The sequence below is a fragment of the Prionailurus viverrinus genome, chromosome C1 (genome assembly GCF_022837055.1).
Source record: "Prionailurus viverrinus isolate Anna chromosome C1, UM_Priviv_1.0, whole genome shotgun sequence".
Lineage (NCBI taxonomy): Eukaryota > Metazoa > Chordata > Mammalia > Carnivora > Felidae > Prionailurus > Prionailurus viverrinus.
The window spans coordinates 125,749,003-125,776,742 of NC_062568.1; the positions used below are offsets into that span (position 1 = coordinate 125,749,003).

The 27,740-nt window shown below is 34.4% G+C and overlaps 1 protein-coding gene across 5 annotated transcripts; it reads right to left on the reverse strand.

Moving 5' to 3' along the window:
* Nucleotides 1-275: 275 nt before the first annotated feature.
* Nucleotides 276-27,740, reverse strand: RNPC3 (RNA binding region (RNP1, RRM) containing 3). 5 transcript variants are annotated; one of them, XR_007154570.1, is made up of 17 exons: nt 27,167-27,740; nt 25,452-25,499; nt 21,568-21,686; nt 20,266-20,349; nt 19,555-19,666; nt 18,174-18,242; nt 16,358-16,500; nt 12,830-12,952; nt 11,648-11,799; nt 7,978-8,139; nt 6,595-6,689; nt 6,447-6,505; nt 4,179-4,311; nt 3,190-3,261; nt 2,123-2,166; nt 1,375-1,453; nt 276-479 (listed from the first exon to the last, which is right to left on the reverse strand). XR_007154570.1 is itself a non-coding variant. In XM_047869488.1 (15 exons), the coding sequence occupies exons 1-14, from the start codon at nt 27,359-27,361 to the stop codon at nt 3,202-3,204; spliced, it is 1,554 nt and encodes a 517-aa protein (XP_047725444.1). In that variant the 5' UTR covers nt 27,362-27,740; the 3' UTR covers nt 276-479; nt 3,190-3,201. The 5 variants fall into 5 exon arrangements, 2 of the variants coding, with proteins under 2 accessions (XP_047725444.1, XP_047725443.1); XR_007154571.1 differs by having other exon boundaries at nt 2,108-2,166; XR_007154569.1 differs by having other exon boundaries at nt 1,375-2,166.

Consider the following 27,740-nt stretch of genomic DNA (forward strand, 5'->3'; position numbering starts at 1 on the left):
AAAAAACAGCAAAACTCATAGCCAAACAAACCACTCCTAAAATAATTACAAGAAATAAGCAGTAACATTATTAAAAAAAAAAAAAAAAAAGTATGTGAGTGCAGTGGTATCCAGGTAAGAATGAAAAAAGAGCTGTATCCATAATCATAAAAGAAAATTTCTATTTAGTATTGTAAAATTACCTGAAAAAAAAATTTTTTTACCTGGAAAATTTTTTATGTAATTATCAAATTACACTTTCCAAATGTATTAAATATAAAGAAAAATTAAGAACATTTATTGGAAAGAAAATAATTTATTATATATGAGGAAGATGATTAAAATACATGTAATATATCCCCAATAAACAGATTTAAATGCATATAGATTTAATTTTTAAATATACTTTAAAAGCTGTTACGCACAGTTCCATAGTCCAGGTGTCAATTTCTTCTCCTCAAAGTTGGAAAGCAGTTGGAAGACATGGAAGCAAAAGGAACCTAAAACACCGTAAGAATTCATTAAAAATAATGATTATAAAACATTTCAATTGTTTTAAAATAACTAAAAGCTAAAACATTTATATTTAGAAAATTAGTGAATCATGTCAGTACTACAAATTTTTGATTGTCAACATAAACAGCTTATATGGAAACGGATTTATAACATTAGAAAATAAAACATTTTAACTGTCTCTATTAAAAAATAGCAATTTCAACATCTGCAAATTTTCGTACTCTTAGAGTGATAATTTATTAACAGAATTTTGAATTATTTTCATAGTACTAGTAATAGAATTTGCAAGAAATGTAGAGGCTCTAATTCTTGATTTTCCTACTTGTAGAAGGTTGGATGGCTAGGCATCTAACTATTTTAATCTAAGTAGTATCTATACTGGTCAGCCCTTGTAACTACTGAAGGAACCTTTTCGAATTAGATTCCTGGTCTCATTCACAGAAATTCTGATTTATTAGTTTTAGGAGAAAGCCCAGGAATCTTTATATGTAAAAATCCTTCCTCAGTGGTTCTCAACCTTGGTCACACATTAGGAGGGTTGAAAAATTCCAGTATCTATGTTGTACGCCAGACCAATTAAATCAAAATGGAGAGAAACCTAAGCAATAGTGTTATTTTTCAGGGTTTTTTTTCTTTTTTCTTTATCAGTATTTTCGAAAAGTTTCTCAGGTGATTCCAAAATGTGGCCAGGATTAAAAACCACTGTTTTGGGTAATAAGCAATAGTGTTATTTTTCAGGGTTTTTTTTCTTTTTTCTTTATCAGTATTTTTGAAAAGTTTCTCAGGTGATTCCAAAATGTGGCCAGGATTAAAAACCACTGTTTTGGGTAATACCGGTCATCAACTAGTCTGGAAACCATTGTTATTATGTATACCTACCAGTATTGTTTCTTTTCACTTAATGTGCTACCCTGAGTCAACATTATGTCTTCTCCTCTCTGTTCCTCTTTTCTTATTCCTTTTGTTTTGTTTAGAAAAAGAAAGAGGAAAAAAGATACTTCTGCTTGCTATCTATCTCAAAAGACATATCAATATTAAAACCTGAGATGTGAGGTCTGCTCCTCTTATTTGGAACTGACAAGGAAATCCAGTTATTTTAATTTTCATTATGTGTACTTTTTTAAATGAAAAAAATCCTTTCCCCAAACAAAATTTACAACACATTATATAGAACACCTAAACCAGATACATCATAAAACAGAAGGCATGTTACTGAATTAGGTTTAGGAAATACATAAATATAAGAAACAAGACTAATTTCTGTGTTAAAGCAAATGCATACATTCTCCAAGTAAATACGTTGACCTGATTCACTAACTTTCCCTGGAAAAATTACATAACCTCAAGAACGGCATAGAAAATTCAGCAACAAAGCAAAAAAAACAAAAAAACAAAAAACAACAACAAAAAAACAAAAAAACAAACAACAAAAAAACTCCCCAAAAAACAAAAAAAACACCACATAAATGATTTGTCCAATCAATGTTGATAATTTTAAAAATAACTCATTTGAATAAAATTATAAAAAACTATTGCTTATTCTGAATCCATGAGTGGGAAAGTGACAAAACATTTCTAGGAAGAACAAAAAACACTGCCCCAAAAAGGATACAACAAGAAAGGATACACTTTGTATGACAGTATTACAGCAGTATTTACGCAGGAATGCTTCTAAAGAAGAACAGCAGAATGCAGTTTAATTTTTTTCTCAATTTTCACATTATATTTACAAATAAATTACTTTTTTAAACACACACTGAAAATTGTTTATTTTTAACTGGTCCATTAAGGTATTTGTAAGAATTCTGACTACATCAGGATATATACTTCACAAAATTCAAATTATCATGGCATTTCACAAAAGAAATAAACATTTTGCAAAATTTTCCTTAATTATATTTTTTTCAGCTTAACACCAGTGAAGTTGACCAAGTTATTTCATGTTCCTCCAGTTTATAAAGGCAGGAAGATTTAAAATAAAACAAAATGAATGTATTTCTACTCATTTGATTTCCTAAAATCAAACAATGTAACACAAACTTTGAAGCTTAAAATGGTTAATTCTACCACTTCTAATCATTAAATTACTTAAGTACGCATTAAAATTACTTATTGGAAAGGCAAAAAATTTCTTGCCTCAAAAAATATGTAAATAGTTCTGTGACATATATAATTAGTAATGCACATTCTTAGGCCCATTAAGAGTGACCAATTTGTCTTGGCTTGGTAGACACTTTCCCAGTCTCAGCACAGGAAAACTGGGATGACTGACTACCCAAGACCCCTACTCCAGACCTACTGAGTTAGAAAATGGGTGAGGGTGAGGGGAAGCCTAGCAAACTGTTTTATCAGACCTTCAGAATACCACAGTACATATTAAAGTTTAAGAAGCATTGCTTTCCTCTAGCTAGAAAAAGATTTAAGACAAAGACTCATTCCTCTCATAAATTCATTCTCCAAACTAAATTTTTACATACATATGGGCTTTATTCATAAGGTAGTTAAAATTTTGAAATTCACTGAGAATTAATTGCACAGTGACACAGAGAGATAGAGACATGGGTGGATCGATCAATTGATTCACATCCTTTAAAAACCTTAGGAGATACCGAATTTATCACTATCAGGCTTTTATCTTTCCTTAATTTTATCTCAAGACAGTTTGTTCTTTTATTATGTTATATGCACACTTACCTTTATTAATTTTTAACACTTTCTTTTTCCTTCTTTAGAATCTTGTTTTGGTCTAGCAGATCGAGCAAATTGCTAATATTTAAAAATTAAGGTTTCCTTCACAAACATGACAGTAATCCTCTCTAAATAATTATTAAGAACATTCTAATATAGGGTAGAAGTACAGTTTTTAAATTTTTTTAATGTTTATTTATTTTTGAGAGACGCAGAGCGTGAGCAGGGGAGGAGCAGAGATAGGAGACACAGAATCCGAAGCAGGTTCCAGGCTCTGAGCTGTCAGCACAGAGCCTGATGTGGGGCTTGAACCCATGAACCTTAAGATCATGATCTGAGCCGAAGTCGGATGTTCAACCGACTGAGCCACCCAGGTGCTCCAGAAGTACAGTTTTTAAAATGTATCTCTTATACTTGTCTTCCTACTCTCAGACATTTGTCAAATATTTTTTTGAGTGCCTACCTGCTGCTCATGATTTGCAAAAGTAAAAAATTTACCTTTTCTTTATAGTCATTTTTTTTTACACCTGGACCTTCACTACATATATCCCTCTGATTTCTATCTTGCAAACTGCATTAACTACTAAAAGCAGAATGTTTAATCAATAATATATTTTGGTAAATTTTCAAATAGAAATATGAATCACAAAATAAAACAGTAAAACTGCAGTGAATCATATCTTTTTTAAATGACTCCTAGTGGATTTGTGAATACTATAGTCTTTTAGGCTTAGCATAAAAATGTACTACTGAGCTGTAGAAATGAAATGTTTAAACATGGCTAAATTTTAATAACTCCATGCTGCTGAGGTTCCTCTATTCTCCAATAAAAATCTAAACAACCACCTGATTCAGCTAAGTATGTTTATAACTGAGCATCTGGAGCTAGAATGCCAAGTGTTGAGACTTCTTAACAATAACATAAAAATTAGTTGCAAGTATACCCTTCTGCTTAAAAGACACATTGTCTTTGGAAAAGACTGTTTAAAGGATACAACCACCATAGGTTTTCCAAAAAGAACATATCCATTAGCTTCCTTTAAGGCTTTTGCTGCTGCTTTTTCATTTGGAAGTCCAATGAAAGCTTGTCCTTTCATGCGACCTTCTTTCATCAAACGTATATCAAACCTAGAAGTCAAGGAAGAAAAAGAGGTTTTGATTTAAAGAATGTCAAACAATTTTGATGAGGGGAATAGAAATGTGTCAAACATCTAAAATTTTTTCTATTTCAGAGTATAAATGACTACAGTGTCTGATTAGAACATTACTCAAGACTTCTTAAAATTATGTTTTGTATTCTGTTCTAAAATTGATTCCACGTAATATAAGTTTGACAATGTGCTTATATCTAGCTTTTTAAAGCTATGTTAAATGTATTTAGGTAGTTTATTTTTATTTATTTTTTGGGGGGTACCAAATTACTTTGTTTGAAGGAATGTTACAAATGAAGGAAGTTAAGTAGATGTTTTGGTACAACTTATAGAAAAGGGAAAATGTCACCCCAACATACATGCACTGCCTCGGTGACCAGGGAAGTCACCCATGTGGCGATGGGAAGACAGCCTAAGGCTTAGCTCTCATTATCACTGTTTCCCAACATGTGCTTGTCAAAGAGATACTCTGCCATGCTGTAGTTACATAGTTTAAAAATTATATTGCTAGAAACTATGAAAACAAATTTAAATTTTTATTTTGTAGCTCTATTTTTAAAAAATTTCATACAGCCAACTCAATACTATCTACCCAAGTGACAAAAAACAACTACATAACCAAGAACAGAAAGGCTGAGAGGTACCACAGAAAAGTAACATAGAATTTCAAAGTAGAAACGGACTTTATTATCTAGTCAAAATCATTTTTACAAGTGACGCCTACAGAGAATGAGTGACTTCTTCAAGGTCATACAGATAAAGTTAGAGTGAAACAGATACCAGATTTTTTTTATTCTAAGTGTAGTGTTCTATTATTTTATAGCATATTCATTTTTCAACATTTTTTGGAAAACTATATTAGAAAATCGGAAAAACCAAACTGTAATTTACAACGAAAGTACTGCCTACAACTGTGATAGTCCATACAAAGCATTTTAAAAATGCAGTAATTTTTTTTTTTAATTCACATGACAAGTCCCATGGAAAACAATTAATTGATCATTTTGACGTATACAGCTTTCTCCATATAGAATTATCTTTCCTCTCAAATTCTAAATGCAGCAATACAAAAAAACAGAGGAAATGGATAGACACACACACACACATATGTATTTATGTACACTAAACATTTCATACATATATTCTTCTGTTTCTTATAATGATTCAAAAGTAGAAACAAGAAAAAGGACCAGTATTTTGCATGCCTAGCAACAGAAACTATTGGTATAAGAAGAGATATTTGCCACTGACAAGTATAAACAAGCCAGACAGACTTTAAAAGATTAAAACAAGACTAACTAGTTCCAGTTACTCTTTTATCTCCACTCTTTTACCTCTACTCAAGTCTCTCTCTTTTCCTTTTCTACTTTTCCCTACTTCTAATTTATATGGTTGAGGGTCTTAAATACTTGAGTTAACTAATGATGGCATTTTAAAGAATGATATTCTAACTCTAAACATTAGCTTTTAACTCATTTACAAATCACATCCATTTCTTTTGCTCTCACAAAAAGTGGGAGACTTGCTTAATGCAGACTAATTAAAAGAAGGGAAGTTACTACCAATGTTAAGAATCTGAAAATTAGGCCTGACTGCTATATATTCCTGCATGAGTTATTAAAGCAGTAGTTTCCAAAGTATAGTCTTTGGACCAGCAGCTTTGGCATCATCCATGAGCTTTTTAGAAATACAAATTCATGGGTCTTACCTCAACCCAGATGGACTGAAGAAACTGTTTTTACCAAGCTCTCCAGGTGATTTTTACTCAGGGTAAAGTTTGAGAACCACTGCTTTACAACTGGGGACTAACACTGGAATTTATGCTACTTGTATAAATAAAGTTTTATTGGAACTCAGCCATAAATAATAGTTTATGTATTGTTTATGCCTGCTTTCATACTACAAAAGTAGAACTGAGTAGCTCCAACAGACACTTTATGGCCTGTAATAAATTAAAAATAGAAAATGTCTGCTACCTGCCCATTTACAAAGAAGTTTGCTGACTACTGCTTTAGATATCTAAAACTTATGCAACAGGGAAAATGCTGGGATAAAAAGGGGTTAATTTGTAACAGATAAAATAAAAAAATTTAAGAATATGCTTCCACTTACATTATCCGTTGTGTTTCTGAAGAAAAGTCAACGTATCTCCCAAAAATAAACTTAAGGTCCTAGAATTTTAATAAGAAAAAGAAAAATAAGAAGGTTCAGGGGAAAAAAAAAGGTAAAATAAAAAGCCAATTTATAAATTTCAACTTACCTTTTCTTGAACATGTTTAGCTAAATTCTTTACGTAAATTCTACAGTTTGGTTCACCAGGTTCATAACTTCTGAAAACTGAAAGTGTTTCCATTTCTTATTTAAAAGGAAAACAAAACAAAATAAAATTAGTATTTTTTCATTAATTTTTTTCAAAGAAAAACCATAATAACAAATACAAATGTTAAATAGATGAAAAAAGCATATGAAATTGTCAAAACTACAGCTATTAATAGCAGTATTATTAACAAAAATACCCACTAAAAATGTGAGTTGATGATATGAAAATAAATTTAAGAACTTAAGGCATCTAGGGGCACTGGGTGGCTCAGTCAGTTAGGCATGTGACTTTGGCTCAGGTCATGATCTCACAGTTTGTGAGTTCGAGCCCCACGTGGGGCTCTGTGCTGACAGCTTTGAGCCTGGAGCCTGCTTCAGATTCTGGGTCTTCCTCCCTCTCTGCCCCTCCCTCCACTTATGCTCTATCTCTCTCTGTCTCTCAAAAATAAATCAACATTAAAAAAAAAAAAAAAAAAGAATTTCAGTCATCTAGAATAACCAAAACTTATCCAATAAAATATCTATTATTGAGGCTCCTTTATGATGTTACTTTATTAAAAAGACTGAAGCAATTTAATGTTATCAACCATTTGTGTCACTGTTTTGCTTAAAGTCAATTTCCCAAACCACCAGGCACAAACACAGTCAAATGTAAGTATTAATTTAGTCAAACCTGATAATCAAGTATTTCATACAAACTGTGGCTTCTGAATCCCTATACAGTTACTCCTATTAAGTGTCAATTATCAGTTCCTAACAACTGACATTCTATGCAAAAATGCTAGTTGGAGGGTTATTTCCCATTATTATGGAAAAAATTATAACATGCTACACGTCAATTAAAACCCCTGATTTCCTAAAATGTAGTGAAACAGGAAAAATTCTTTAGAAATAAAAACTATCATGTTAGGAAATAAAATCCATAAACACAGACTTTAATCACTACAAAATTGAAACTTTTTTTTTAAAACAAACAACTGCTTTGCATGCATCTCAGACACAATATTGTGATGATATATCTACTGCATTTGGAATATAGAACTACAAATTATGGGCCACTTGATTTTTTTAAATGTCATATGAAAGTTTTAGGAATGAAAACAAAAATGTTTTCCAATTATATATAGACTGAAAACACCGTATTGAGAGACACTTTCCTCCCTACCGAATATGGGTATTAAAAATAAAAAAAAGTGATTAAAAACATTAACTGGAAAGATGTTTTGAAGGATATGCCTTAAATATGGTAAAGAACATGAAAAGTTTTGTTGTTTCTGAAGCATCAAAGAAATGGAATGAGCACTGGTTTATTTCACAAAATTACCTTCTCTAGAAATTTTGCCTTTTTCCAACTCCCTTCTAGAAATACACTCTGATGGCATGTCATCACAGTCTTCTTTAATCTCCTCTGTGATGTTCAAATTAGGTTTGGGGAAGATTTTTCCAAATCCTACATTGGGTGCATCACCTTCAGTAGCAGGTAAATCTAAAAGTTAATGTTAACATCAGCAATTAAAAATTCCCTCCCTTCAAAACAGGCTTTGTTTTCCATTTTAAGGTATCTTCTGGCACTAAAACTCTGTAGTGTTTTTCTCAATGCTTTAGAACTTTTCTGTAGGCAAACTTTTTCTGTAAATGTTCAAATAGCAAATATTTTAGGCTTTGCAGACCATATGGTTTTTATCACGGCTATTAAACTCTGTCACTGTAACATGAAACAGACACAGACAAAAGCTAAACAGCCAAATGGTTGCTTTGTGTTGCTACCTGTAAGAGCCTGCAAAGTGGAAAGAAAATGAATTTATTTTCAAGGAATTTAGCTCGAGGTGCCAGAGGGGATATCTGATTAAATGTGGTGAGCAAGATAAGCAGAAATGTGTGTTGGAGGGGAGGGGGTGTCAACAGTATTTTGTTTAACCTACCCACTCTGAACTATGAATAATTACATGAAAGAAATCTGCAATTCATTAAATAAATTACATAACTATCAAAGGCATTCTGTAATGGCATGTGGTCATTCAAGATTATACAATGCATTTGATGACTTCATAATGTTACATCAGAATATTAGAAAACAACCACCAAAGATTAAAAGATTAAGATCAGAACATTTGCTGAAATCATAAGACACTTTCATTCAAAGCTACCAAAAAAACTTCATTAAACCTCTCCCCACTCTCCCACCAAAAAAAAAGTCAATCCGACTCTTGGATCCTGCAAGAAGTACAGAAAAACAAGTACTCATACTTAAGAGATTACTGACTAGGAAAATTCAAAAACACTGCAATTTTAAAAAAATTTTTGAATGTTTATTTATTTTTGAGAGAGAAAGAACAAACAAGCAGGGAGGGGCAGAGAGAGAGGGAGACATGAAATCTGAAGCAGGCTCCAGGCTCTAAGCTATCAGCACAAAGCCCAATGTGGGGCTTGGACTCACAAACTGCAAGGTCATGACCTGAACTGTTGAAGTCTAACACTTAACAAACTGGCCTATCCAGGTGCCCCAACATGGCAAATTTTAAATTTTATATAGCAACATTAAAGATTTCATTTACAAAACATGAATTTTACCTTCAGCAAAAATTAAACTGGTATGGGAAGGATAGGGTTAGGGTTAAACATTCACTAGAAAAATTCTAGTCATACTACCAAAAAACTAAAAAGCTATGAAAATAGTGCAAAGGATATGCCATATTTAGAATTACAAAAGTTTGTACGTAATGTTGAAAAATTGTTGTACAAACAGATCTCCTGTGGCCTGAAAGCATCAATAAGAAAAAAAACTTTAAGACGCTTCTACTATTACTTCAACATTACTACTTGCACTGATGTAGAATGGGAAGACTATTACCCTCTCATACAGGTCTAAACCTTTGAGAAAATTAAACTAAAAACTAAAAATATTGCATGTAAGGGTGACTAACAGGAAACAAGAAAGAAAAATATACAAAAAGAAAAATATAGGGGTGTCTGGGTGGCTCAGTCAGTTAAGCATTGGGCCCTTGATCTTGGTTCAGATCATGATCTCAGTTTGTGGGTTTGAGTCTTGAATCGGGCTCTACGCTGATGGCATAAGAACGTGGTTGGGATTCTCTTTCTCCCTCTCTCTCTGTGTCCCTCCTCTGGTTGGGCTCACTCTCTCTAAATAAATAAATAAATAAATATATATGTGTGTGTATATATATATATGTATATATGTGTATATATATGTATGTATGTGTATATATATATGTGTACATACATATATGTGTGTATATATATGTATATATGTGTATATATATGTGTGTATATATATATGTGTGTGTATACATATATATAAACAAAAAAGGAGCTATCTGTGCTCTACCTACTGTTCATTTATTAAACAACAATAGCTAATATTTAGACATTTAGACCAGGCCAAGCAGTTTACTTGGATCATCTTGGTTGTTTCTCACAATATTTATTATCTCCTCTTCTGTGATGGGCACTGTGCTCTGGGGCCGGGGTACTGCACATGCTGCCTCTCTGGTGGAGATTATGGTCAGATGGCTGACACAAGCCCAACCCTAATACCAGCAGGGCCAGGAAAAGAGTACAGATGGAGGCATCATACCATTCTCTTAAAAAAAAAAAAAAAAAAAAAAAAAAAAAAAAAAAAAAGGTAATGCCTTCTCACTAACCATGAGAAAGGACTTAAAAGCAGTTTTTCCACTCACTTTCTAACAGTTACTGGAACTCTGATCATATATTCACATAAGTGCTCAAAAACACATGTGCAAAAATTTATGTTCCAGTGGTTTCTCAAATAGTAAACAGAAACAACCGCAACTTCTACCAACAGAGCACGGTTAAATAAAGATTGATGAAGGGCACTTGGGTGGCTCGGTCAGTTGAGCATCCAACTTTGGCTCAGGTCATGATCTCACAGTTCGTGGGCTCAAGCCCTGCATCAGGCTCTGTGCTGACAGCTCAGAGCCTGGAGCCTGCTTCGGATTCTGTGTGTCTCTCTCTCTGCCCCTCCCTCACTCATGCTATCTCTCTCTCTCTCCCTGTCTCAAAAATATATAAACATTAAAAAAAAATAAAAATAAAGATTAATGCAACTAGACTATGTAGTATTATGCAACCATAAAACAAAATAAGGTATATATTTTATGTTCTAATACAGTAAGCCACTCCCACTAGATTTTAAACTCCAAGAGGTCAGAGACGATGCCTACCTTGTCTTTTAGTGCTGAGCACAAAGTCTGCTATGCTCTACACTTTCAATAAGTCAATATTAAGTGAATGGCAAATACATAAAACATGATGCCCATTTAAAAAAAAAAGAAAACGTGTTTACACATGTGTAGGATAAGGTCTGAAGAATAACTATATTCTACATTATTAACAATGGCTGTCTCTATGGAGTAAGATAGGGCACAGTGGGGTTTGAGGTGTTAACTCTTAAAATGTTACTTTATATGTTTATTTTCTATAAGCTCGTATTATTTCCAAAATTAAAAAACAAGATTAAAAAAAAAGGAATGTTATTATAATATCAAATTAATGCCTAAAGTAAGCAGAAAAAGTATCTGTAATGTTAATAATCTTTACACTTAACACCATCTTAGTAAACAATCTTCCGTGTCTTTTGGATAAAAAAAAAAAAAAAAATTTACATGAAATCTACAACAGACACAATAGCCACATAGCTTGTTTCCTAATCAATAATACAACATCACATCTAACAATGAAAACATAAGTCAACAGAAGAAACTTTTCTATTGTATTTTTAGTGTAAACATCAGCAAAAAACAGACTAAATTTCACCCCATAGTTCATTACTAGCAAAAGGCAACAGTGATGGTCTCATCATTAAGCACTAATTTTGATTACAGGAAAAAGTTCAAAATGGATAGTATTTCATGATATTAAGGAAGTCTGCATATTTCAAATATTTAATTCTAACACAAAAAGCAGATTAAGAATTTTTACATAGCATATTAAATAAAGAACTAGAATATGCTTACCATAATTTTGTTCTTCACAATTTTGTTCTTTTTCTAGATCTTTCTTAAATGCAGATGGCATGTCAGTAGATATATGAAATTCAATTTTCTTATTACCTACAGGTTGTGGTTGGTCAAATACATCCGAAGGTAACAGCACTGGATGTAAACTGCTGTTTATAAACAGTGACAGCATTACTTTGTAATTGCAAATAAAATCCTGAGTAAAACTTCATTTCATATTTACCATAACAATGATAAAGTGCTCATAATACTATAAGCATTACACAAAGTAACTTCCATTTAATACTTCAATAAATCCTAACAAATTTTCTAATATGAGTATTATTAAATTCCTAGTTAGACAAGGAGATTGAGATTAAGGGATATCACTCATTAGATGACAGAGACAGTACTTGGGGACTACTGATTCCGAACTTGAGGATATTTACCAATACACAAAGAAGTTCATTCTATGTTTAATATATGCATGTTTATGTACTGTATTCTGTATGCTGTACAATAAAGCTGTACTGTCCAACAGAATTGCCACTAGCCAAACATGTGGCTAATGAGCACTTGAAATATTGCTTTCCAAATTAAAATATAAGCATATAAAATACACACAAGAATATAACAACTTTATACAAAAAAATGTTGAATGTCAATAATTGTTTATATTAATTATAAGCTAAAATAATATTTTGGATATTATGGGATAAATAAAATATACTATCAAAATTAATTTCATCTGCATCTTTTTACTCCTTTAATGTGGCTATTGGAAAACTGAATTTGGTTCACATGACTTATCTTTAGTTATTTGTGCTGCTATAGAGATTAAAAGCATGGGACTGTGATATCAAGACATACATAGGTAAGAAACATACATCATATTTATATTTAATATGAAACTTTAAAAAAATAAGACTCATTCCTTTCAAATGGAAAAAAGATTTTTAGCAAACTCTCTATGAAGTTACTTACAAGTTCAAGGGAAATTATATTGTAGAATAGCTAAAAAAAAACCAACAAACTAAAATTGCAATTAATGATAATTTTATCTAAGATATTAAAATGCATAGAATTCCATGGCAAACAGGCAAGTAAAGTATCTGCCATAATTGTTTTTAAATGACATGAGTTAAGCAAGTAGACAAAGTACACAGAAAATGCTTATTTCATAACCCAAAACAAAATTACCTGTGTGCAGTAGATGGTGTTTTCAACATATCCTTTATTTTTCGCTTTTTTCTTACATGGTGCTGCTTTATTGTTTTTGGTCTTTTGGGCTGAAGATTTGCTAGTTCCATTAGTTTGGTCATTCTACATTAGGGAAAGAAAAATAAAAACAAAAAATTCCTCATGTAGGTGCATATAATATAAATTAAGCTATAAGTATAAATGACATATTCTAGTAAATTAGGATTTATGTAGCATAAGTATAGTCTGTTTTTTTAAATTTTTTTAATGTTTATTTTTGAAAGAGACAGAGTGCGAGTGGGGGAAGGGCAGAGAGAGAGCAACACAGAATCTGAAGCAGGCTCCAGGCTCCATGCTGTCAGCACAGAACTCAATGTGGGGCTCAAACTCATGAACCGCGAGATCATGACCTGAGCTGAAGTCGGAAGCTCAACAAACTGAGCCACCCAGGGCTCCATTAAGTATAGTTTCTAAGCCATCAATTAAGATAATAATTTAAAATAAGCTCATATTCTAAATTTCCTTGGTCAACTTTCATCTTACTTTAAAGGAATTGGAAATTTACTTAGTTTCAATTTATCTCTAAAAGATACGTTTTAGTATAAAAATTATTAGTTGTTCAAATAAAATGACTACACCTGATGCCAAAAAGTTAAAACAGGATACAGTAATACAACAACTTATGTAACTTTTCTCTTTCATTGACTGACTTTTCTTCTAATTAAAGATAGCCTAAACTGAAGTATTTTTATTTTAAAGCATTTTGTGTATAATTGTTGCACATGAATCATTACACAAGATAAGTTGAGAACAATGTTTTCAAATACAGTACTATACTCTGAAGTAGTTTATAAATAACTATCAAGGTGTAACAATTGATACATTGTATGTAGTTTATCTTCATTGTGAGTGTGAATAATATTTAGAAAAGATCTTGTCTAGGCTTTTTTGTATCTTCCACAGGATCGGACATGGTGTTTCCACAGAGCACAAGCTCAAAAACCACTAGTCATAGATAGCTCTATATCTATAGTTACATTTGTGAAATTTGGAAGCAAAATAAACATGCACACAAAATTCAAGAAAAGAGAATTAAGTCATTAACATAAGCTTTAAATCTAAGTGAGGAAAAATGTTAAGCTTATGCTATGTAAACATAAAGCCTCTTAACAATCATAGTTTACCCAAAATTTTATGAATAAATCTAGTAATACAAAAACATGCCTCTGTTCACAAACTGCTCAAAGTACACTAACCCTCTACAACACTGCCAGGCATAAGTTAGGTAGGTAATCAACAAATACTTGCTGAATGAACAGTACAGGTTTTTGTTTTTCCTTTTTTTTTTTTTTTTAATTTCCAGAAGATACTGGAAAAGCAGAAACCAGAGACTGTTTCATGCAAAGACTCTATTCTCATTACTCAAGATGAATTACTTAGAGAATTCCTCACTATATCCTTAAATGAAAACCTAAATAAAACAACAGAGTTTTCACCAGTTTGCATAATTTTTACAAAGAAAGTAAAATTTACAGAGGTTATGGAATTAACACAAGGCAACACTCTATGCTGTTCTTTATTCAGTAACAAGTTAAAGTTATAGTCTATCAAGAGCTGTCAGCTTTCCTAAAATGTCTCTATTGAAGACACTCTGGTCACCCCATTTATGTAGTTTTGGCTCCACCTACACTTTGATTTTAACTATTTCTCTTGAAAGAATATATATATTGAGCCACTACTTAAGTGAACACTGACTCAATTAATAGTGAAATTCTTACTGATTATTTGTAACTATTGCCTAGATTCTCTGCTTGGGTTTTGACTCCTGTCAACCATTCCTGTATCTGACTTCTGTACAGTTACCTAAGATTCCCAACCTATGGGGTACCTGGCTGGCTCAGTTGGTGTGCTCCACGTTTGGTGTAGAGATTACTTAAATATAAAAAATCTTAGGGGCGCCTGGATGGTTCAGTTGATTGACCATCCAACTCTTGATTTTGGCTCAAGTCATGATCTCACGGTTCCTGAGTTCAAGCCCTGTGTCAGGATCCACACTCAAGTGTGGAGCATGCCTGGGATTCTCTCTTTCCCTCTCTCTCTCTCTCTCTGCCCCTCCCACACTTGGTCTTTCTCTCTTAAAACAATTAAACTTTAAAAATAAATAAATAATCTTAAAAAACAAGAAAAAATAAAAAGATTCCCATCATGTGCACATACTAGTCTGCTGGAGGAGGGATTGGCCAATTAACAGCCTTAGGACCAAATTCAGCCAGCCACCTGTTTTTGTAAACAGAAAGTTGTGCTGGAACACAACCAAATCTGCTCATTTAGGTTTGTCTACGGCTACTTTCCTACTATAACAGAACTCTCTAGCCCTATACAGAAAATGTTTAGCAATTCCTATTCTAGGCCATGCTATGGATTATACACCTGGACATTATTAACAACTTATTGCTTTTCACCAGAATCTTTAAATAAAATATATGTAGGCTGTCAAGAACAACCAATAAATTCACCTGCATTAGTAACTATGAATGGCTTTGCATAAAATCCCTCAGAAATGCTCTGGAAATAGTCAGAGGTGAATAAAATTCACGGAATAAGCTGAAAAAATATGAATACAATCTATTCTTATTCTTGTTATTCGAGAGAGTTATGTTTTATAAAGTGTCCCCTCCGCCAAAAAAAGTGTCCACAAAGAATTAGTGAATAATGAATGAATCAATGCCCCTAGGGGAAAGTCAGGATTAGTTTCCTGCAAGCCTATTCTCTAACATTTCACCAACTGATCTATAAACACCTTGTTTTATGTGTTTATGGTTTAAGGTCACCTTATTTTAAATATGGTTGGTTCATTAACACTGAACTCACAGTCAACAGCACTACAGCTCCAACCTGAACAAGGTTTATCTAATGTGTTTTCTCCATCAGGCACATCACAGCCTCCTTGATCTTGTAAACATTAGACAGAACTACAACACTATGATTGGAAACCGCTTTAAACAGCAAAATCACCAACAAACAGCATAAAAATGTGAAAAGATTAGTATTAAATAGACCACGAAAAGGATACCTGTTAACAGTATGGGAGCAGAATGTCACCCTGTTATACCTCATCTGGGAATACACACGTCAAGCAACTCAAATTTTTCATCATTGCACCATGCCCACATTGGCAAAAGACTATAAAAGCCCTATCTATAAGTAATGATTTTGGGGTTACAAATAAATTTTAGCAGGTAGGCACATTCACAAATAAGCAATCCACAAATAATGAGGATCAATTGTACTTTATAGTATCATAAGCGTCAATCTAAAAAATCACTCATAATCCAAAAATTTTTCCTTAGGTCTTAATATATAGTCCCAGGTCTTAATCTGTACCTAATATGCATGGTCAAGACTTGGAGATTTGGGGACAAATTCTAATCACCCCAAATTAAGAACAATTACAGGCAAAATTTAATAAGAGCAAGTGACTCATTCTGTTTCTTCAAATCTAAACAAATCTTACTTGATATTACAAACCTCTGTCGGTCTTCATCATCACTGCTTTCATATTCTGATTCTTTACTTGATAATTCCTCCTCCTCATCTGGCAAAGGAGGTTCCTCTGGTGGCTGAGGAGATGCAGGTGGAAGAGGTGCATGTAATGGCATATAGTCTTCATACTAATTAAAAGAAAAAACAAAAAGACTACAGCAATCTATGATATTTATAGAACAGAAAAACTATTTCCATCCAGACACATTATTCTCAGATCTCTTTCCCTCACGATATTCTTTTACACATGCAGCATTGAGTAACACCTGCTACAGAAGATGGCTAATTGATCACAAAACTTGTTTCTTCCTCCTTCGCACCTAGCTGGACTAAATTTCCAAACCTCCTACAGTTAGATTTCACCATACAACAGTTTTAGCCAACAAAATGCTAGCATTAAAAAAAAAAAAAAAAAATCCACCCATAATCCTCTCTTCCTTCTTGATCTGCAAGATGTATGGTAATACCCTCACTGATATGGGAATGCACGTAATGAAGTTATGTCTTTTGAATGATTCAGTAGAGTACAACACCATTCTGTCCATTTTGGGATGGACTTAACATGCATAAGAAATAAATTATACTATGTTAAGTGACTAAGATTTGAGTTTTATGTTAACAGTAGTTAGCCTAATCTTTTTTTGTTTATTTTTTATTTTGAGAGAGAGAAAGAGTGTGCATGTGAGCTTGTGGGGCTGAGAGGCAGAGGGAGAGAGAGAATCCCAGGCAGGCTCCACGCTCTCAGCACAGAGCCTGATACAGGGCTCAATCCCACAAACAACGAGATCATGACCTGAGCCAAAATCAAGAGTTGGACATCTAACCAACTGAGCTGAGCCCCCATGCACCCAACAGTTAGCCTAATCTTAACTAATAATCCTGTAATGTGCCAGGCATTGAGATGTTGGGATTACAAAATATTATCAAGGTTAATAGTATAGACATTAGAAAAGTAGCCAATATGCAATACATAGTAGAAAAGCAAATGTTCTACTTAAATGTTAGGACTCAAAATAATTTCTCTATGCTACTGTCTAAACAAATACTAAGAGTACAACACCAAAATAGAAACTAGAATTATTCAACAGCAGACACAGATGATCTAAATTACTGATAGGTTTGCACAGTAAATTCTAATAAAAATTATTAGCAACATTTCTTGTCTTTTGCAAATGAAGTTCTATATGCAGTAAAACCAGAAACAATGGAAATTTTCATAATTGTTGAATGTAATTATTTTATAAAATGGCAGAATGTTCTGGATCAGAGGACTGAACAACAACACTGGCAGCAGACGATGGCCTCTAGGGAGCCAATGGCTGGCTCAGTAGGTAAGGCATGCCACTCTTTCTGTTTTTTTTGTTTTTTTCGTTAGTAGGCTTCACTCCTAGCATGGGGCCCAACACAGGGCTTACACTCATGGTCTTAGAGATCAAGACCTGAGCTGAGATGAAGAGTCATACACTTAACTAAGACACCCAAGCACCCCAAGCATGCGACTAGATCTCAAGGGCATGAGTCCAAGCCCCACGATGTAGAGCTTACTTAATTTAAAAAAATGTTAAAAAAAAAAAAGATATCACAGAAATGATGGCCTCTATTACCAAATGCATCTCTTTCATGTTCTGGCTTTTTTCCACTTTTAATTGTTCATTTGACTAATGTTCTATTAACTTTGTATTTGTCCCTTATTTTCAATGCACATTAGAGGTTACTGGCACAATATTTGTGAACTTTATCCTAAATAATCCCACCTCAGAAGAGATGTTGTAAATCTTTAAAATTCTAAGAGATTTCTTACCATGGGAGGTCGCGCAGTAATTGGTCCAAAAGGTGTGGGCAAATTCATTTTATTCATAAGATGAAGAACCTTAAAGCAGAAACACATTTAAAATCATATAATAAAATGACGATTCAACTCACGTCTTTTTTTTTTTTTTTTTACATTTATTTATTTTTGATAGAGACAGAGCACAAGTTGGGGAGAGGCAGAGAGAGAAGGAGACACAGAATCCAAAGCAGGCTCCAGGCTCTGAGCTGTCAGCACAGAGCCCGACGCGGGGCTCGAACCCACAAACCGTGAGATCATGACCTGAGCCGAAGTTGGATGCTTAACCAACTGGGCCACCTAGGCACCCGATTCAACTCACATCTTATATTTTATGTAATTTAAAACTTTGCAATAACACTCCTGATTTAGTGCAAAGGCTGGCCACCTCTTGCCTTATCCCAAAACAGGGATAATACCAGGTGCTGGTATATCTCAGAAGATTAGCCTTCCTGAACTGTTTGTCAATTCTACAAATACTATTATTCTCATTATTAAAAATGTCATGTTCTTGCAATGTGAATGCTATCAAAATGTTATGTCTTTCCCCTTAATTACTGTAGAATTATGAAACAGAAGGTACAATAAAGAAAATAAATATCGTGTACATTTTGAACCTCAAAGTATCTTACTACTATCAATACTTTCAAGCATTTGCTTAAGGGTCTACTATGACTTTTTCTTTAAGAAAGAATCTATATGTTAAAGGTGTATGCTTAAGTAACAAAAATTACCAAAAATTATATTTCCCAAATTACATTGTTTATTAGTATTATTAATAGTAAGCATATTACTATGTTTATACCACAGTTTAGAAAAATTTCTACTTGAATCCAGTAACACTTCATTACCTTTTGCAACGGACTGAACCTCCACCCATATACATATACTGAATCCTAACACTCAGTGTGATGGATGGTCTTAGAAGGTAGGGCCTTTGGGAAGTAATTAGGTCATTAAGGGTAGACTCCCATGAATGGGATTAGTATCCCTTATAAAACGGACCCGAGAGAGCTCTCTCACCTTTTTTCAGCAAGGTGAGGATCCAAAGAGAAAACAGCCACCTGCATCCCAGGAAAGGGCCCTTACCAGAACTCAACCTTGCGGGCACCCTAATCTCAGAGTTCCAATCCCCAGCACTGTTAGAAATAATTTTCTGTTTATAAGCCAGTGAGTCTACAGTACTTAGTTATAGCAACCCAAACTAAGACACCTTTAATTACTATAATATCATTGCATGTTGGAATTAGTCTGATTAACACTGTTATGAAAAGTATAAAAATTAGCATGAAGAATAACTTATGAAGTCATTTAAGCATTTACTTTGAGGAAAGTTATGTTTCATTCTACTTACCTGTACATAGAACTTAGGCACACTTGCCAAAGCATTTACTATGTTTGCTAGGATTGTGCTTGAAGGTGGTGGGTACATATACTTGAGACATGAATTCAGAGGAAAAGTCAGCCTAAAAAAATATTTAAAATGTTTATCATGTTTTAGTAAATTTCGTATCAATAACTCACTTTTAGGTAACATACAAAATTGCTCACATAATTCAGTACTTTTAGATTTACCTTGTTCCTAATAATCCCAAATAAGTACATTTAAAAAGAAACTTGCTTTCTGACTGCACTAAAAAAAGGTATTTCTTACCAGAGCTTATCTTATAGCTCTGAACATTTTTTTTTATGTTCATTTATTTTTAAGAGAGAGAGAAAGAGTGTGAGAAGGGGATGAGCAGAGAGAAAGAGAGGGAGACACAGAATCTGAAGAAGGCTCCAGGCTCGAGCTGTGAGATCATGACCTAAGCCAAAGTCGGATGCTTAACTGAGCGACCCAGGTGCCATTATAGCTCTTAACATTTTAATGGTCCCAAATTCAGTGACAAACTCTAACTGGTGAAAATGTTCAATCAACATGTTAAAAATATACATGACAGATAATAAAATATCCTGTAGAACATCTTATTTGCAATACAGGCACACACACGTGCACACACACACACACACACACTCTGAATGACAAAACTGAAAAAACAACAAGACACTAACAAAAAATACTAACCCATGGTTTGGTGCAATCCCATTTTCTATGGTTAAACAACCAAGTTCTTTCTTTTCTTTATCATCTTCCACAGGATCATCAGATCTAAAAAATACAGAATCAAAGTTGATCTTATCTTTAGAAATAGAGTAAAAAAAACTGCATACAGAAAAGACATATTACCTTTTCAAACATGGTACTGTATTACGAAAATAGTTCCATAATAAATAAAACTTCCAACCATTTCTCAAACAAATAGCAAAAGAAAGGTAAATAGTAATCAACATTAGTAAACGTCCTTCTCTATCCTAGACATTATACAAGGCACACATTTTCACTTAGTCTTTTTACTCTTCAATGAAACCCTATGAAGATGGTATGACAAATCTCATTGACAAAACAGACAAAAAAACAACAAAAAGCAAAAAAAATACCCCTGGAGTTCACACGGTATACAAAAGTGGTACTCAAATTTCTTAACATGTATCAATATCACTTAAAGAGTTTGTTACAATTCAGACTGCTGGGCTTTATCTTCCCCTTCCTACCCTTCCCCCCCACCAAATTTCAAATTCAGTAGGACTAGGGTAAGGCTCAAGAATCTGTATTTCTTTTTTCATTAATGTTTATTTATTTATTTTGAGAGAGAGAGAGAGAGCGAGAGTGAGCAGAGGAGTGGCAGAGAGAGGGAGACCAAGAATCCCAGCCAGGCTCTGTGTTGACAGATAATAAACACAGGGCTCAATTTCAGGAATAGTGAGATCATGACCTGATCTGAAATCAAGAGCTGGATGGATGCTTAACCAACTGAGCCACCCAGGCACCCCAAGAATCTGGGGTGCAGATGATGCAGCCAGTCCAGGGAGTACTCTGAGAACCACTAGTGCAAAGCAAATTTATAAGTTTTATAACTACAAAGAGTTACAGTTGGGAACTAAATACAAGTCTTTGATTTCAAAGGCCATGCCTTTTCATGACACCCTGCTATCTGTAATACAAGGACTTATACTAGTTTTATTCCTCCACTTAAAATTGAAGTCTAGTTATATTCCTCCACTTAAAATTGATTACTTTTCCTCCACTTAAAATTGATTACTTTTCACCCTACCCTCTTCTCACTTCACACTGATTAAATTCTTAATATTAAATCAACACTCAAGATTCCTAATGCACAATTAAGAACAAACATAAATATAATACACTAGATTCAAGAGATGTATCATTTATTATCTGAAATCATTTACTTGCTGGTCTGAAGACAACCCAATAGAAACACAATTGATTAAAAACACTTTAAAATTTTAGGAAAACCTATCTACATACCTTTTCTTTTTTTCAGTGTCTGAAGAGGGACATGGGGAATGAACTCGATCTTGTTCTTTTGCAAATTCAACAACTAAAGTATGACCCAAAAGTTTCAGCTGATGAAGTCTTGTCAATGCCTTCAGTTGGAAAAGCAAGAGTAAAATATTTTATAATTCCACCAAAAATTATTTGTTAGAGAACATCTATATATTAACTTACACACGTTCTTTGTTAATGCTGTTAATATCTCCTTGGCTATTTCTTACCCATTTCTAATGTCAGGCTGGTTAGCCTTTGTCGTTTATTAAGGGACTGCTTCCTATCACTTACCAAAACTAAAATCTGCTGAAATCCGTATCTGCCTATACCTAGGCAACTGAAAAGGTTAAAAAAACAAACACAATCAGCCTGGACTCACTTTAAATTCATGACCACAACCACAAATCTGGAGTGGAACTTAATGATGCCATACATATCTCATTTTTAGTTCATTTTTTCTACTAATTTCTAAGATTATTTTGTACTTTCTCCTGGCTCCTCAACCCTCACAACATTCCTTTCCCATTCTTTACCCTAGGACTTTGCTTCCTACTTTGGGAAAACTGAAACAACTATATGAGAACTTCAGATTCCCACTATAACTCCCATCTACCAGCATATGCATCTACATATTCTACCTTCTGCTATAATGTATTAACTAGTCATGTTTTTAATCTCAATCCAGTTGCTGGACTTGTATACTAAATCCCACCCTCTCATCTACTCAAGAGTCTCTCTTCTGCTCCCTGAAACTGTATGGGAAGTCTTCTTTAATTTTCTGTCCTCTACTAAATCGTCCATATTAGCACACAAATATGCTTCTATTTCTCCCATCCTAATTTGTTTTTCTTCATCCATTGATCCCACTTTGCTCTTCTCCCCTCCTTTAATTACTGTTGCAGTAAAACTCCTTAAGAATTACCTAAGCCCTTTACCTAGAATTCCTTTGCTCCCATCCAGTCGCCAACTCAGTCCACTGGCACTGCTTAGCAAAGACAACAAATTCTGTACTGCCAAGCCAATGGTCTACTTTCAATCATCATCTTACTGCATTTAACACAGTTGATCACTCCCTCCTTGATACATGTTCTTCACTTGGTGTCAAAACATCATACTTTCCTGCTGTTTGCTTCCTAGCTCACTGGTTTCTACTGCTTAATCTCTTGGCTTGTGCCTTCTCAAATTCTAAATGTTGGCATATGCCAGAATTCTATTATGGGCCCTCTTTCCAGCTACTATCTTGGTGATCTAATCAGCATCCTAAATTTAAATTCCATCACTATGCTTATAATTCCCCAATTCATAACCTCAGCGCAAACCTGTCCTGAAGTCCAAGAAAACATATCCAAACTACAGGATGGCTCCTGTTAGGTGTCAAACAAACATCTCAAACTTCTCACACTTCAGAAACTGAGCCACTAATGCTCTCTCCTCATCCGCTCAAATATTTTCTATCTGGAACTTTTCACATTTCAGTTGCTGGTATAACTCCATTCTTCTACTCACTTATGTCAAAAATATTGGAATCATCTGTAAGACTTCTTCCCACATCAAGAAATTGTTTGTTTCTATCTTCAAAATATATCCAGCATCTAACTACTTCTATCACCTCATTCCAAACAGCTATCATCTCTGAACTAAATTGCCACCATAACCTTTTTACAGATTTCCTTGTTTCTACTCTTCCCTGCTTTACATCTCTTCTCAACACCCAAGGTGATCCTTTTAAAGATATGTTAGATTATGTTACTGCTTTGCTCCAAATATTCCAATTGCTCCCCATTTACTCAGAGTAAAATCTAGGATCCTTAGAATACCTAAATGAGGGTCGCCTGGGTGGTTTAGTTGGTTAGGTGTCCAACTCTTGATTTCAGCTCAGGTCATGATCTCAGGGTTCGTGAGTTTTGTCAGCACAGAGTCTGCTTGGGATTCTGTCTCCCTCTCACTCTGTACCTCCCTGCTTATTCTTGCTCACTCTCTAAATAAACTTTAAAAAAAAAAAAAAAGAACACCTACATGATATGGCCTCTATTACTTCTCTAACCTCAAATCCAATTATTTCTCCCTCATTTTGTCTGCTTCAGCCACTGGCTTACTTAAACATGACGTTCTCCCATACTACAGCCCTCGTTCCAGCCATTATTCTGACTGGAATGTACTTTCCCCAGGTACTCTCTTAGCTAACGTCCTTCACCTCCTTCAAATCGTTACTCAAATATGACCCTTATCACCTCAACAGCAACTTAACCATTCCCATCTAGCACTCTTGATCCTATTTCCTTTTCCTTTGTATTCCATAGCATTTATCATTTTCTAAAATATTAAACAATTATGTTTATTATTTATAATCTGCCTCCCCTTTAGAGAATGTGAGCCTCAATGAGAACATAAATCTTTATTATTATTTTCTTCCTCGCAAAATGGATGTCATACATATTCTCTTTAAGGATATATGGTTTTTCATTTTTAATGTTAGCTAATTTCCCCCACCTCTCTCAGCTACTTACTTTGTAGTTCTATTTCCTTTTCAACTTCTTCTTCTCATTCTCCTTTGCTGGTCTGTCTTCCTTGGGCAACCATACCCATTCACCTGATTCAAAAAACTCCATTTTGAGCTTGTCTCAGCTCTAAAGCCATACTTTTAACTGTATTAAAAATATTTCCACAGAAGTAGCTCACTGACTCCTCAAAGTTAACAGATAGCATTTGAATTCATTATCTACCTTTGCAAGTTATCTTTTAAATCCTGCCCTTAATGTCAGCTAATGTAATAACCTAATACCTCAGCCCAAAAATCTCAAACCTAATTATGTATAGGAATCACAAGACCTACAAACTCAATCTCTACCAAGTGTATACCTACTTCTTCCTTTGTCTTCTTATTGATTTACTCAGACCTTTTATCTTGCCTTGCCCATTATAACACTTCTCTTGTCCTGGCTTTCCATTTGGTCTTCCTACCTTTAGTTTTTCCCCATCTAATCCATTACATGAACTCTACCAGATATTTTCACAGATCTGACTATATTTTGGCCAGCTCAAAACTATCAGTGCCTTAATATCTACTAAACAAAATTCAGTCCCTCCCTCCCACCCAAATTTAGATCTCAACCTATTTTCCAAGTCCTATTTCCATTTCAACCCTTAATTCTTGCTCTACTTACAACTTTCCATGTTTGACAGCTTCACTTAGTGTTCACCCAACCTGAAAGGGCTCATCTCCCTTTGTTTTCTTCTCAAAATCCAACTAATCATTTAAAGGTCTACCTCAAAGGTCAACTTCTTTGTGAATGAATCCCTAGGATTTTTAAAATACATGTATTTTCCCTTTAATACTTAAAACATCTTACCTTGCAGTTAAAGAGAGTTATCAATCTTTGCATCCTTTAGAATTTATTTTTAATTACATATGAAATTACATATGAAATTACAATTCAATCTTAATTTGCTTTCCAGTTAATCTATGTTTGTTTGTTTGTTTATTTATTTATTTATTGTGAGAGAGAGAGAGAGAGAGAGAGAGAGAGACACAAAATCTGAAGCAGACTCCCGGCTCCAAGCTGTCAGCCTGACAGGGCTCAAACCCCCGAACTGCAAGATCATGACCTGAGTCCAATGCTTAACTGACTGAGCTACTCAGGCGCCCCTCCAGTGAATCTATTCTAATTTCCAAATACCTAAACATTGAAGATTTGCCAACTGATAAACCAAATGCAGTCTATGAGGAAAACTCTTGAAATACAGACCCTCTTGCTTTTGAAAACTGTGGTTTAACATCACATTTCATTTTTGAACAAAGATAAGTTAATAGGAAATTGCTGACAACTTTAATAGTAAAAAATAAATAAATAAAAAAGTCATACCTTTATAGCTGCTTTTTCACTAGGAAAAGTAGCAAAAGCTGTATGTTTCTGAAAAATAATTAAGGTACAAATTATTTGTAACATAATTTCAGTCTTCCATAAGGAAGTCTGATACTTCACCAGTTGACAGTGATTTCAAAAATTAATAAAGTCATGGAAAAGGATGGAAAATCGAGATTGTTTTAACTGATAATTAATTGCAGTACAGTGGTTCTGAATCTTTTTTGCTTCAGAGTTCCTTGAGATGACAGCTATGTAGCCTTTTAAATACGAATGTGTATACACATATACAGTATGTTTTACACATGCTTTTAAATAGTCCAATAGACCAGAAGTTTAAAAACCCCTACTATACACAGGACAACTCTTAAACTATCTCAATATACAAATATCTGCAATTTATAATATATATGAAGATCTTAAAAACTTTCCTCTATAAGATAAATGCGAAGTTTAAAAATGTTTACCAACAGAAGATCATTAAGTGCATGTTTCCTTTGTAATTTATCCTTGTAATAAGGGTTCAATGGGAGAAGTCTATTTTTCAATATAAACTGTAAATAGTTTAAAAACCATCAGAAAAAAACATAAGTCAAAAGTAAATGAATCCTTATGCTGTGAAAGAGTTGTTGTCAAGAGTTGCTTATATTATATCACACATTCTAATTTTGTCAGATCTGATCCAACATGACCTAATCAGAGTGTATTTAAACTGAATAACACAGAATACTTGTACTTGCTGGTATACATGACACTTTGATCAAAACTGGTCGTTCTTCTCAGTACTTCTTAACCCTGGCTGCATATTAGAATCACCAGAGGAGACTAAAACCACTGATTTCGCTGCATCATAGACCATCTTGCAGAAACTTAACATCACCGTACTATTTTAATGGAGAGAAACCCATCTAAAACATCTTCAGGCATAAAAGCAAATGAAGTTATTGAGTAAATTCCTGCAGTCTCAAAATATTGTTCCCCAAAGATTCCGTCAGAAATAAATTTTTATTTTATTTTTATTTTATTTTAGAGAGAGAGAGAGAGAGAGAGCGAGCAAGCGAGCATGAGCGGGGCAGAGGGGCGAGGGAGAGAGAAAGAATCCTAAGCGGGGTCCAAGCTCTGCGGGTAGCCGGAGAGGAACTCCATCTCACCTCCCACGGAACACGATCTGACCGAAATCAAGAAATGAAGCCTCAACCACTGACCCACCCAGGTGCCCCTTTTTATTTTTTTCACTTTACTTTAGAAAAAGATTTTATGAGTAATTTCTTCGTAAAAAATCTAGTAGAAATTCTATAACTGGCTTACTGAAGTTACTATTGTAGTTTCTCCTCTATTTTAATGAGTATCTTCACAGTGGCATATACGTGAACCAACATTTTTGCAAAGTCCTTTGTACTTTATATTTGAGTACTGAGTCTAAAAGAAATGCTCTCAAATTCAGAGGAGTTTCGAGATTCCCCTGATGGATCAGAAAAGGGAACATAAGCCACTCTTCTGCCTTGCCCTTCTCGGCGGCGCTGTGACTAATGCAGGCTCAAGCCAATTAAAACTTCACTTGGTACGCAAGACGTCTGGACATTAAAGAGGAAAGATAGACACGCCCTCACTACACAAGCGCATTTTCCCACTCTTTTCTGTCTTCCTTCTGTCAAAGCTTCCCCCTCCCCGAGTCAAGGGCCTTCCCCGGCGGCTTGGGACAGGAGCGCCCTTACCAGTCGTCCCTTATCTGACAGGACGCGCACCGACTGCGCCCCGAAATATTTCAGCAAATCCTCTTTCTCCTCAGCAGTCAGCTCGGCTGGCAGGTGCCTCACAAGAAGGGTTCGGTCGCCCCGTGACGGAGAGAGTGAAGCAGAGCTCTGACATCCTCTTGCCATCGGCGGTAGAGGCTGCTCGGGAGCCGCCATTTCCCACAGAGAAACCGCAACACGGAAAGCTAAGAGCCGCAGTGAAAATGAGCTAATCAACAGAAGCTGGGGATAAATGAGTATTTTTCCGCCTCGCGCTAAGGATTCTGGAAACAGAGAAATACCGCGATAGAGGGTCACTTTCTCGCGAGACTTGCATCCGCGACGGATGTCTCTTCCGAAACCGGTTTCTAAAAATGAAGAACTAGGTTCCAAACGAAGGGAAAGCAAAGTGGTTTTAAATTACAGGTAGCTAATGAAGGTATTAAAAAAAAAAAAAAAAAACCTTTGCCCTAGAGAAGCGTGAGGATTTAAAAATGTATCAAATAAGGAATGAGGGGCCCCAGTCGCGTGAAGGGGAAAGAACGTAAACCCCGGG